Below are 13,165 nucleotides of genomic sequence, written 5' to 3' on the forward strand. Positions count from 1 at the left end.
TACTAGATACTACATACGAGATACTAGATACTAGATACTAGATACTAGATACTAGATACTAGATACTAGATACAAGAGTGACTGGGTGAGCATTGTTTCTTTATCATCAGGATAAGTATGACAGCTGTAGTAGCCAGATCGGGGGGCAGCAATATGCAATTTCAGCTCAAGGCCTATGAAGCTAGTGTTCTTGGTTCTGGTTGGGATCAGGAGAACTCCCATTCAGAGTTCTGCATTCTTCCCATATTGGTTCTAGCTCCTGTAGGCATCTCTTTCACTGAAGAAGGAAATGAGTTCCTCTAAATTGTCGCATAAGCTCTCCAAAATGATCATGAAAGTAATGATGGAGATAAGTGGGAGAATGATGCCAGGTGACCATGTACATGATATCATGAAAGTGTACTAAGGATTCCCAAGTGCTGGGCTCTGAATTAAATGCTCAACGTAGCTTGTTTCTTTTCATCTGCATAGTCATTCCTAAGATATATGTGCACACATTACTGTTCTTTTACAGATGAGGAAAAGATGACAGACTTTTAATGTAACTTTATCTGGGATAAAATGGAATGAAGCCAGGTTTGAATCGAACAGTCTGACTGTAGACACAGGGCCTCTGGCCAAAATTCCCCCCTGTGAAGCCAACCAGCCATGTAACATCTCTGATCTTTACCCACACACACACACACCTGGTTTACTGTGTTCTTCTTCTTGGATGTTACTGGTAGACCACTGTGGAGAGCAGTGGAGAGCACTTGCTGTATCAACTATAGGAAGGAGGGCTGAGATGGCAGGCAGGGGTCACAGAAAGAGCTGGCTCATGACAATTTAGGGCAGATCTCTTTCTTGCCTCTGCTCCCAGATTTTGCATTAGCTGTCCACTTCCTCCTCCATTATTATAATTTAACACTTCTCCATTTCAAAGAAAAACTTAATGTCAATGTCTCAGATACATCCATACTTAGGAAACTAGAAACTGTTAAAAGAGGTACAATAGATGTGTCACTGGTTAAAGAACTGTGTATTTCTGCCTTAAACTTTCTGAATTTTAACAGAGCCAAGAAGTTAACTGTGTGTGCCACAGTGATCCATAATGTAATTTTATGTCCTATCTGCTCTGCTTATTATCTAGTAACATAGATCAAGTTCTTAGTCTCTCTGAGCCTCAAGATTGTTATGTGAGTTGATTCCTACTTGATAGCACTCCACTGAGTAAGGTCTAAGTAGCTAATGAATACTACTTTTGTGATTAAATATGTGATAGATACATATAAGGACAAAATATTTAGATTTATTATTATTATTGTTAATAGCACTAAGTATCATTTGTACAATTTGACGAAAATATCTTGTAATCCAATGATTTGGTTTTCAATGGATACCTGACACAACATTTTATTTTTGTCCCTATACAAATAGATACCGAACACTTGGAAGAAAATGACTAAATCTCATTCATTTTTGATTCTCCAGAGTTTACGTTGTCTTTGGTACAGAGTTTGTAACAACAATAACAACCACAAAAAGTCCAAAATACCTTAAATATTCAATGGACCCTTTTATTCAGAGAAACAGAGCATAGTCAATATGGGTTGCACACAGTGGCGCTTTCTTGTCTGTGCCTTCATCCACTTCAGGGATGTCACATAAGACAGGAGACAGAAAATAGCACTTGTTTATGTGTATGTCATAGACATTCAATAAGATCTATTATTTTCCATTCATTAGCATCCACAACATTCAGTTATTCAAAAACCACCACAGTGATTTTCATAAATATGAAAAAAAGTGGCAGAATGAGAATAGGAAGGTACATTTTATTGTGTGGGCTGAGACACATTTTAGGATTTCTAGTGCCCTGAGACAAGAAAGCCTGCAGATTCCCTACTTTAAAATTAAATACAAGGTTAGCAAAACTTTCTAAGTGCTACGTTTCATCAATAAACCCCTTGTTCCAGTATTGATTCAAATTCTGGTTACAACAAAATGACCAAACATTTATTAAGTCCCACCTCACTTGGACGCCACATGTCTCTGGAAATGGCTGTAGTTCTCTTCATTTCCAGATCAGGAACACCAGCACAGAGAGTTTGAGAGACTTACACACATTTCTGTGAATTAGAATAATGAACTAGTGGTTTTAGGGGCACTCATTATACTACTATGCTGGATTATTGGATTTTCTATGAATAATAATGCACTTTCCAGCTCAGCTTGAAAATCTGAAATATGGGAATATTATTCCCTATATATGATGTGAATTTTCATATGGAGCTATCATGGAATGACTACTATTAGATACTTGAGAATATTTCTGATTCTATCCCTTAATAATAGCATATAACTGATAGCAACTGATTTTTCTATTGGAAAAACAAATGTAGGCAATAAATAGTAAAATTGAACTGGCGTTGAGTTTTACAACACAAACAACCATCTTCTAAGCACATATCATATAGAAATTGTCACATGTGTGGTATGGCGAAAGGCAAAAGAATTTTCGTAGGCTTGTTGAAATAAGGAATCAATAAATATAATTAAGTTCATTCCTCAGGTAAAACCATACACCAGTTAAATTATTATATCTAGTATTACGTACAATGTTGTAAACAAGAATGCTTTAGAGGTAAGATGTATAATAATATACTATTTAGGTAAATTTTCAAGAAAACCCATTACATGTACATAAATACCAACATGATGGAAACACTGACAAATACACACCCACCAAATTAATGACAGCGACTGCTTTGGAGGACTGATGTGGAGGGCAATGGAATCATGCAGTGATTTAAAGAAAACCACCAAAGAAAACTCAAATTTGTTTGGCAATATTTCAAATCCCTATAAAATATGATTTTGGAATCAAATAGCATTAAATACTATGTTTTAATATAGGTATTGTGTATTAATTAAGTAATAATAGGTAATGTTGACTGAATATTTTCTAAGTACCCAGCAACATTAAGGCATTGTTCTAGACCCTGGCTGTATGTTGTGACCACTAAGAACTGTCTGTGTAGCGATTGTTATTTAATTGTTTCTAGGCTGTGGCCAGGGCATTGGTGCATTTTACAATATACACAGGTAAATACAATAATCAACTAGGGGAACCATGGGTCTGAGCACTTTATGTTTAATTTAATTTAATTTCTTAAAACAATCCTATAAGGTAAGTTCAATTATTATTTCCATTTTACCAACATGGAAACTGCCCAGATGTTTGATATATCCATTTCTGTTCTTTTCTCTTTTGCATTCTTCCCCAGATTAACTCAGTGTGATCTATCAAAGAAAATGAAGATCAGAATTGCCTTTAGGGAGTTGATCTAAGGAGAATTGATTTAAACAAGAATTGACTTAAGAAAAATCCTCTCTGTTTCAGTACAGATTGAAGCGATACAGACATAAAAAAGCTGAGCTTCATATCTGATTTAGGGGCCTCCCATGGTCTTAAATTCCTCAATTGTAAATAAGAGAGTTGGTATCGTTAAGAACCCAGGAATTCCAAATGTTTAGGATTAGAAATACATGTAAGCATTTTTACCAAGTCACTACAAAGTTGAGACCAAAGAAACAAGACGCAGTATCAAACATCAGATGCTTTCCTGAAATTATCTAGGGTTGATATATAACCCTGCATAATATGAGAAATTAGAAGAAACTGTATTTTTAAAAGTTAATGTTGAATGATTGAGAGGTACTTTGTACACTAATGCCATCTATAGGGTCAAGGATGCTGTATGATCTTTTGCACTTAACCAAAATATATTTATCAAAATTTGAAATCTACTAGGCCAAGGTTAGGAATTATATTTGAAAAGACTTCCCCCCCCCCGTTTTATTGCGATATAATTGACATCCAGCACTGTATAAGTTAAAGGTGTGCAGCATAATGACTTGACTTACACATGTTGTGCAATGCTTACCACAATGTCTAGTTCACATCCATTATCTCATATGGATACAGAAAAAGAAGGAAATTGGGGTTTTTTCTTATGATGAGAACTTTTAGGATTTACCCTCTTAACAACTTTCAAATATAGCACACAGCAGTGTTAAGTAGAGTCATCATGTTGGACATTTTGTCCCATGTACTTACTCATCTTATAAATGATTTGACCACCTTCATCCAATACCCTCACAACCTACTCCCCACCTCTGGTAACCACAAATCTGTTCTTTTTCTATGAGTTTTTTTTTTGAGATTTTTTTTTTTTTGAGATCCACATATAAGTGAGGTCATTCAATATTTTTCTTTCTCTCTCTGACTTATTTCACTTAGCATAATGCCCTCAAGGTCCATCCATGTTGTCACATATGACATGATTTCATTCTTTCCTATGGCTGGATAATATTCTATTATATATCATATTCTATTATATATCATGATATATATATATATATATATATATATATATACACACATACACACACATATATATGCCACTTTTTTTCATCTATTCATCTATTGATGGACATTTAGGCTGTTTTTGAGTCTTGGTTATTATAAATAATGCTGCTATGAAAATGGAAATAAAGATATCTCTTCAACATAGTGATTTTGTTTCCTTCAGACATACTCCCACAAGTGGAATTGCTGGATCATATGGTAGATCTGTTTTTTTTTTTATTGTGGTCATAATAGCTTATAACATTGTGGAATTTCAGTTGTACGTTATTATTTGTCAATCACCATATAAGTGTGCCCCTTTGCCCCTTGTGCCCACCCCCCAACCCCCTTCCTCCTGGTAACCACTAAACTGTTCTCTTTGTCTGTAAGTTTATCTTCCACAAATGAATGAAATCATACGGTCTTTCTCTGATTTATTTCGCTTAACACAATATCCTCAAGATCCACCGTGTGAATTGTTTGAGGAACCTCATATTATTTTCCATAGTAGGTGTACCAATTTGCAATCCCATCAACAGTGCATAAGAGTTTCCTTCAAAAGACTTTTTTTTTATTAATGTTATGATAGATTACAACTTTGTGAGATTTCAGTTGTACATTTTTGTTAGTCATGTTGTGGGTACACCACTTCCCCCTTTGTGCCCTCCCCCCACCCCCCCTTTTCCCTGGTAACCACCGATCAGATCTCCTTGTCAATATATTAACTTCCACCTATGAGTGGAGTCATATAGAGTTTGTCTTTCTCTGACTGGCTTATTTCGCTTAACATAATACTCTCGAGGTCCATCCATGTTGCTGCGAATGGGCCAATTTTGTCTTTTTTATGGCTGAGTAGTATTCCATTGTGTATATATACCATATCTTCTTTATCCAATCATCAGTTTCTGGGCATGTAGGTTGGTTCCACGTCTTGGCTATTGTAAATAATGCTGCGATGAACATAGGGGTGCAATGGACTCTTGAGATTTCTGATTTCAGGTTCTTAGGATAGATACCCAGTAATGGGATGGCTGGATCATAGGGTATTTCTATTTTTAACTTTTTGAGAAATCTCCATACTGTTTTCCATAGTGGCTGTACCAGTTTGCATTCCCACCAACAGTGTATGAGGGTTCCTTTTTCTCCACAACCTCTCCAACATTTGTCGCTCTTGGTTTTGGATGTTTTTGCCAAACTGACGGGTGTAAGGTGATATCTTAGTGTAGTTTTGATTTGCATTTCCCTGATGATTAGCGATGATGAGCATCTTTTCATGTGTCTATTGGCCATATTCATATCTTCTTTTGAGAAATGTCTGTTCATGTCCTCTGCCCATTTTTTGATCGGGTTGTTTGTTTTTTTGTTGTTAAGCCGTGTGAGTTCTTTGTATATTATGGAGATTAACCCTTTGTCGGATAAGTGGCTTGTAAATATTTTTTCCCAATTAGTGAGCTGTTTTTTTTGTTTCAATCCTGTTTTCCCTTGCCTTAAAGAAGCTCTTTAGTCTGATGAAGTCCCATTTGTTTATTCTTTCTATTGTTTCCCTCAACTGAGGAGTTATAGTGTCTGAAAAGATTCTTTTGAAACTGATGTCAAAGAGTGTACTGCCTATATTCTCTTCCAGAAGACTTATTGTTTCAGGCCTAATCTTTAGGTCTTTGATCCATTTTGAGTTTATTTTGGTGTGTGGTGAAAAAGAATGGTCAATTTTCAATCTTTTGCATGTGGCTGTCCAGTTTTCCCAGCACCATTTGTTGAAGAGACATTCTTTTCTCCATTGTAGGCCCTCTGCTCCCTGTCCGTAGATGTGTGGTTTTATCTCTGGGCTTTCAATTCTGTTCCATTGATCTGTGGACCTGTTTTTGTACCAGTACCATGCTGTTTTGATCACTGTAGCTTTGTAGTATGTTTTGAAATCAGGGATTGTGATTCCGCCGGCTTTGTTTTTCTTACTCAGGATTGCTTTAACAATTCGCGGTCTTTTGTTGCCCCATATGAATTTTAGGATTCTTTGTTCAATTTCTGTGAAGAATGTTCTTGGGATTCTGATTGGGATAGCATTGAATCTGTAGATTGCTTTAGGTAGTATGGACATTTTAACTATGTTTATTCTTCCAATCCATGTGCATGGAATGTCTTTCCATCTCTTTATGTCGTCGTCAATTTCTTTCAAGAAAGTCTTGTAGTTTTCATTGTATAGACCCTTCACTTCCTTGGTTAAGTTTATTCCAAGGTATTTTATTCTTTTCTTTGTGATTGTGAATGGGATTGAGTTCTTGAGTTCTTTTTCTGTTAGTTCATTGTTAGTGTATAGAAATGCTACTGATTTATGTATGTTGATTTTATACCCTGCTACTTTGCTGTAGTTGTTGATTATTTCTAATAGTTTTTCTATGGATTCTTTGGGGTTTTCTATATATAAGATCATGTCGTCTGTAAACAGCGAGAGTTTTACTTCTTCATTACCTATTTGGATTCCTTTTATTTCTTTTTCCTGCCCAATTGCTCTGGCCAACACCTCCAGTACTATGTTGAATAGGAGTGGTGAAAGTGGGCACCCTTGTCTTGTTCCTGTCCTCAGAGGGATGGCTTTCAGTTTTTGTCCGTTGAGTATGATGTTGGCTGTGGGTTTGTCATAGATGGCCTTTATTATGTTGAGGTACTTTCCTTCTATACCCATTTTATCGAGGGTTTTTATCATAAATGGGTGTTGGATCTTGTCGAATGCTTTCTCTGCATCTATTGAGATGATCATGTGGTTTTTGTTTTTCATTTTGTTGATGTACTGTATCACGTTGATTGACTTGCGGATATTGAACCATCCCTGTGTCCCTGGTATAAATCCCACTTGATCATGGTGTATAATCTTTTTGATGTATTGCTGTATTCGGTTTGCCAAAATTTTGTTGAGGATTTTTGCATCTATGTTCATCAGTGATATCGGCCTGTAGTTCTCCTTCTTTGTGTTGTCCTTGTCAGATTTGGGGATCAGAGTGATGTTGGCTTCATAGAATGGGTTAGGGAATACTCCATCTTTCTCAATTTTCTGGAATAGTTTGAGAAGAATAGGTATTAAGTCTTCTTTGAATGTTTGGTAGAATTCTCCAGAGAAGCCGTCTGGTCCTGGACTCTTGTTTTTGGGGAGGTTTTTGATTACCATTTCCATTTCCTTACTTGTGATTGGCCTATTCAGATTCTCCATTTCTTCCTGATTCAGTTTGGGGAGATTGTAGCAGTCTAGGAATTTGTCCATTTCTTCCAGGTTGTTCAATTTGTTGGCATATAGTTTTTCATAGTATTCTCTTATGATCCCTTGTATTTCATTGGTATCTGTTGTGATTTCTCCTCTCTCATTCCTAATTTTATTTATTTGCGATTTCTGTCTTCTTTTCTTGGTGAGTCTGGCTAAAGGTTTGTCGATTTTGTTAATTTTTTCGAAGAACCAACTCTTTGTTTCATTGATCCTTTCTATTGTCTTTTTTGTTTCAATATCGTTTATTTCTGCTCTTATTTTTATTATTTCCCTCCTTCTACTGACTCTGGGCTTTGTTTGTTCTTCTTTTTCTAGTTCTGTTAGGTGTCGTTTGAGGTTGCTTATGTGAGCTTTTTCTTGTTTAGTGAGGTGAGCCTGTATTGTGATGAATTTCCCTCTTAGGACTGCTTTTGCTGCATCCCAAATGATTTGGTATGTCGTGTTCTCATTTTCATTTGTCTCCAGATAATATTTGATTTCTTCTTTAATTTCTTCAATGATCCATTGTTTGTTCAGAAGCGTGTTGTTTAGTCTCCACATTTTTGCACCTTTCTCTGCTTTTTTCTTGTAGTTGATTTCTTGTTTCATAGCATTATGATCAGAAAAGATGCTTGATATTATTTCAACTCTCTTGTATTTATTGATGTTTGCTTTGTTTCCCAAAATATGGTCAATCCTTGAGAATGTTCCATGTGCACTTGAGAAGAATGTGTAACCTGCTGTTTTTGGATGAAGTGTTCTATATATATCTATTAAGTCCATCTGGTCTAATTTTTCATTTAATTCTATTATTTCCTTGTTGATTTTCTGTCTGGATGTTCTGTCCATTGGTGTTAATGGTGTGTTGAGGTCCCCTACTATTATTGTATTGTTGTTGATGTCTTCTTTTAGTTCTGTTAAGAGTTGCTTTACAAATTTTGGTTCTCCTGTGTTGGGTGCGTATATATTTATAAGTGTTATGTCTTCTTGGTGGAGGGTCCCTTTTATCATTATATACTGTCCCTCTTTGTCTTTCTTTATCTGTTTTGCTTTGAAATCTACCTTGTCTGATATTAGTATAGCGACACCTGCTTTCTTTTGTTCATTATTAGCTTGAAGTATTGTTCTCCATCCCTTCACTCTGAGTCTGTGTTTGTCTTTGGGGCTGAGGTGTGTTTCCTGGAGGCAGCATATTGTTGGGTCTTGTTCTTTGATCCATCCTGCCACTTTGTGTCTTTTGATTGGGGAGTTCAACCCATTGACATTTAGAGTGATTATTGAGATGTGGGGGCCTACCACTACCATTTTATGTCTTGTTTTCCAGTTTTCTTCAATTTCCTTTGTTTCTCGTCTGATGGTTTAATCTGTTCTGATGAAGAGCTGCTACTCTCTGTTGTTGTCCTTCTACTTATCTCCTCTGCTCTTGGTTTTGTAGCCCCTTTCCTTTTTTGGATTTTTCAGGAATGAGGGTTTTCCTGAGGATTTCCTGAAGAGGATGCTTTGTGGCAATGAACTCCCTTAATTTTTGTTTATCTGGGAAAGTTTTTATTTCTCCATCGTATTTGAAGGATATTTTCACTGGGCAGCGAATTCTCGGCTGCAGGTTTTTGTCCTTCTGATTTTTCAATATATCATTCCACTCTCTTCTAGCCTGTAAAGTTTCTGCTGAGAAATCTGCTGATAGCCTGATGGGGGTTCCTTTGTAGGTTAGTTTCTTTTGCCTGGCTGTCCTTAGTATTTTCTCCTTGTCATTGACTTTTGCTAGCTTCACTACTATATGCCGTGGGGTTGGTCTTCTTGCATTGATAGAGTTTGGAGATCTATTGGCTTCTGTCACCTGAAGATCCATCTCTCTCACCAGATTTTGGAAGTTCTCAGCCATTATTTCTTTGAATAGGCTTTCTGCCCCTTTCTCCTTCTCTTCTCCCTCTGGTATATCTATAATCCTTACGTTGCATTTCCTAATTGTGTCTGATAATTCTCGGAGAGTTTCTTCATTTCTTTTTAGTCTTACTTCTCTCTCCTCCTCTGCCTGCAGCATTTCTATATTCCCATGTTCCAAATTGCTAATTCTTTCCTCCATATTATTGGCCCTACTGTTCAGTGCATCTAGATTTTTCTTAATCTCCTCTATTGTGTTCTTCATTTCCAATATTTCTGTTTGGTTCTTCTTTATCTCGTCAAACTCTTTTGTGACATAGCTCCTGAACTCGTTGACTTGTCTATCTGAATTCTCTCTTAACTCATTGAGTATTTTAATGATGGCTGTTTTGAAGTCATTGTCATTTAGGTTATATATCTCATTTTCTTTGGGATTGTTTTCTGTGTATTTGTTATTTTCCTTCTGTTCTGGAGATTTAATGTATTTTTTCATATTGCTTGATGTTGTAGATTTGTGCCTCTGCATAGAGATAGAGTTTAGTTGCTCCTTCCACTTGTTTCAGCTGCTGCGGTGGGGGAGCAGCTGTTTAAACTGCACCAACCAGGAACCCTATCCGCAGTTGCTAGCTGGGCCTGGGCCCCTCCTCGTAGTCACAGTGGTCCTTTGGATTCCCTCTTCTGCTGTGGGAGCCGTCACAGGGGGGCTTCAGGCTGCTGGTGCCTACTGTTGTAGCCCACCTAGACTTGCTCCCTCCTTGGGGTCTGCAACGGTGTTATGGGCTTTTCCAGCAGCCAGGGGTAGGATCACTTATATTTGCTGCTCCGTCACTGTTGGCACCCACAAAATCTCACTTGTCCACTATGGGTCGCAGCAGAGCTATTGGCATCTTCTACAGTCTGTGGTTAGCTCACCTAGCTATGCTGCTTTTGTCCCAGGGTCTTCCAGCCTTGTGGCTGCCGGATGGGTGCTCTCTACTAGTGCTGTGCAGAGGCTTTCCCTGAGGCTGCTGTGAGCCTGTAGGGTTTCCCCCTAGGCTACGGAGCTGGGTCACTGGAACTCCACCCAGCCCCAGTCCTGTTCCGCAGGAACTCGGGGAGCCCTTTGCCCTGTCTGGGGGATAGCCAGAGATCCTGATTTCAGTGGTAGCTGGTCAGCTGCTGCCCTGCCTGATATTCTCCGCTCCGGGACCCTCCTGGTGTTGTGGATGCTGGGAATGGCCCCTCCACTAATAGCAGACAGAGAGTTTTGTCTGCTGCCTGGGCAGAACCCTGGAGCTTCTTCTCTGGGCCGCAGAGCTGGCCTCTGGGGCTCCCCCCAGCCCCAGTCCTCTCAGAGATCTCCAGAAATCCCTAGCCCCATGGGGTGGGCAATGGCAGCTGGGGGTCACCTGGCCCTCTGGGATTCTCTCCGGGACTTTCCTGGAGTTGTGAATGCTGGGCGTGGCCCCTCCACTAATGGCAGACAGAGAGTTTTGTCTGCTGCCCAGGTGGAACTCTGGAGCTTCCCCTCCAGGGAGCGGAGCCGGCCTTTGGAGCTTCACCCAGCCCCAGTCCTCTCTGAGATCTCTGGCAATCCCTTTCCCCACCGTGCAGGCAGTGGCAGCCAGGGGGCCGCCGTACCCTCAGTGATTCTCTCTGGGACCCTCCGGGCGCCATGAACACTAGATGGGATCTCCCCGCCAACAGCGGGGCGAGACTCTCCCCGCAGGTTCAGGTGTGTAACTCTAGAGTTTCCCTCTGCATTTAGGAGTAATTGCGGGAGGTTTAGGGAGGGTTCTGGTCACCTGTTTCCACTGTCGCTCCTCTGGTGTGTGCTCACTCCTGCCCTAGGTGTGTGTTGATCATCTGGGGGCATCCGTTGGAAGAAAGCTGCTTGCAGGTACTAGGCTGTTCGGTCGGGGTCGGAGAGTTTCACCTATCTCCACATCCTCCCAGAGGGAAGTCCATCCGCCTTCCGATGTATAGTCGCGTGGGTCTCTCAGACATCCTGAGATGCTGTCTGGATATCCTTTCTTAAGCGATGAGTGTCCAAATAATTGTAGACTCGAAGGGGGAGAGACAAAGAGGACTACTCATGGCGCCATCTTGGATCCTCCCTCCTCCTTCAAAAGACTTTTAAAGACAACTCACACGTGTGCAAGCTCATATTTCCATGGAGAAGAGATGTAAGAAAACCAAAGAAGGATGAAAACCTAAAAGATAACTGGCACATTAACAAAAAGGCTCTCTGGTTATGAATATTTGACTTTAATTTAGAATCCAGACAATGTAGTTCTATCAATTCTAAAGTCTATCAGTATTCTAAATGAAGGAAATTTCTGGCACAGTATCTGAAAATAAATAAGACTGCTTCTAAGTTTCCTTTAAATAGCAGGATTTTTTTTTCTTAAAAGGCGAAGAATATTTCTTATTCAATATATTTCTTTAAAAGAATAGGCTGTATTTTATGATGTTCCTGGATTTGCTCTCTCTAAATATCTTTACTCCTGTAATATTCTTCAAGTGAGTGTCTCTAAAGTATGTGTGTATAGAAAGAGATGAATAACACAAAAACCAATGAGGAAAGAGTTCTAAGAAAATTGCATCTGAGACACTGAGAAATATTTTGAAGGCACTGGCGTGTATGACCTCACAAGTGAATTGCTTGAATCCAAAATATGAACACAGTACTAGGTGTCCACTTGTTTCCTTTTTTCTAACCCTCTCTTATTTTTCAAAGGTGTCCAAGCTACATAGAACCACAGAATTTTACACATGTCTCAGAATTCTTCCTCATGGGACTCTCAGATGATCCAGAACAGCAGCCTTTGCTCTTTGCTCTGTTCCTATCCATGTACCTGGCCACCATGTTGAGGAACCTGCTCATCATCCTGGCAGTCAGCTCTGACTCCCAGCTCCACACCCCCATGTACTTCTTCCTCTCCAGCCTGTCCATAGCTGACATCGGTTTCACCTCCACCACAATCCCCAAGATGATGGTGGACATCCACACTGACAGCAGAGTCATATCCTATGAGGGCTGCCTGACTCAGATGTCTGTTTTTACTCTTTTCAGATGTTTGGACAATGTACTCCTGGCTGTGATGGCCTACGACAGGTTTGTGGCCATCTGTCAACCCCTGCACTACCCAGTTATCATGAACTCACGCCTCTGTGGCATGTTGGTTTTGGTGTGTTTTTTCACTTGCTTTTTGGACTCCCAGCTGCACAGTTTGGTGGTGTCACAGCTTAGGTTCTTCATGGATGTGGAAATCCCTTATTTTTTCTGTGACCCTTCTCAGTTATTCAACCTTGCCTGTTCCGATACTTCCACCAATAACATATTAATCTTTTTTATTGGTGCTATCTTTGGTGGTGTTCCACTTACAGGGATCATTTTCTCTTATACTCGAATTGTTTCCACCACTCTGAGAGTCTCATCACCATGTGGGAAGTACAAAGCCTTCTCAACCTGTGGCTCTCACCTGTCAGTGGTTTGCTTATTTTATGGTACAGCCCTTGGGGTCTACCTCAGTTCTGCTGTTTCACATTCTCCCAGGAAGAGTGCTGTGGCCTCAGTGATGTACACTGTGGTCACGCCCATGCTGAACTCCTTCATCTATAGTCTGGGGAACAGAGACATAAAGAAAGCCATGCAGAGGCTCCTCAGAAGAACAGTCTAA

The 13,165-nt window shown here is 39.4% G+C and overlaps 1 protein-coding gene across 1 annotated transcript; it reads left to right on the forward strand.

Moving 5' to 3' along the window:
* The first annotated feature begins 11,861 nt into the window (after positions 1-11,861).
* LOC124225151 (olfactory receptor 18-like) lies at positions 11,862-13,165 on the forward strand. Its single transcript, XM_046637615.1, has 2 exons — positions 11,862-11,896; positions 12,223-13,165. The coding sequence occupies exon 2, from the start codon at positions 12,278-12,280 to the stop codon at positions 13,163-13,165; it is 888 nt and encodes a 295-aa protein (XP_046493571.1). The 5' UTR covers positions 11,862-11,896; positions 12,223-12,277.

The sequence above is a fragment of the Equus quagga genome, chromosome 14 (genome assembly GCF_021613505.1).
Source record: "Equus quagga isolate Etosha38 chromosome 14, UCLA_HA_Equagga_1.0, whole genome shotgun sequence".
Classification (NCBI taxonomy): domain Eukaryota; kingdom Metazoa; phylum Chordata; class Mammalia; order Perissodactyla; family Equidae; genus Equus; species Equus quagga.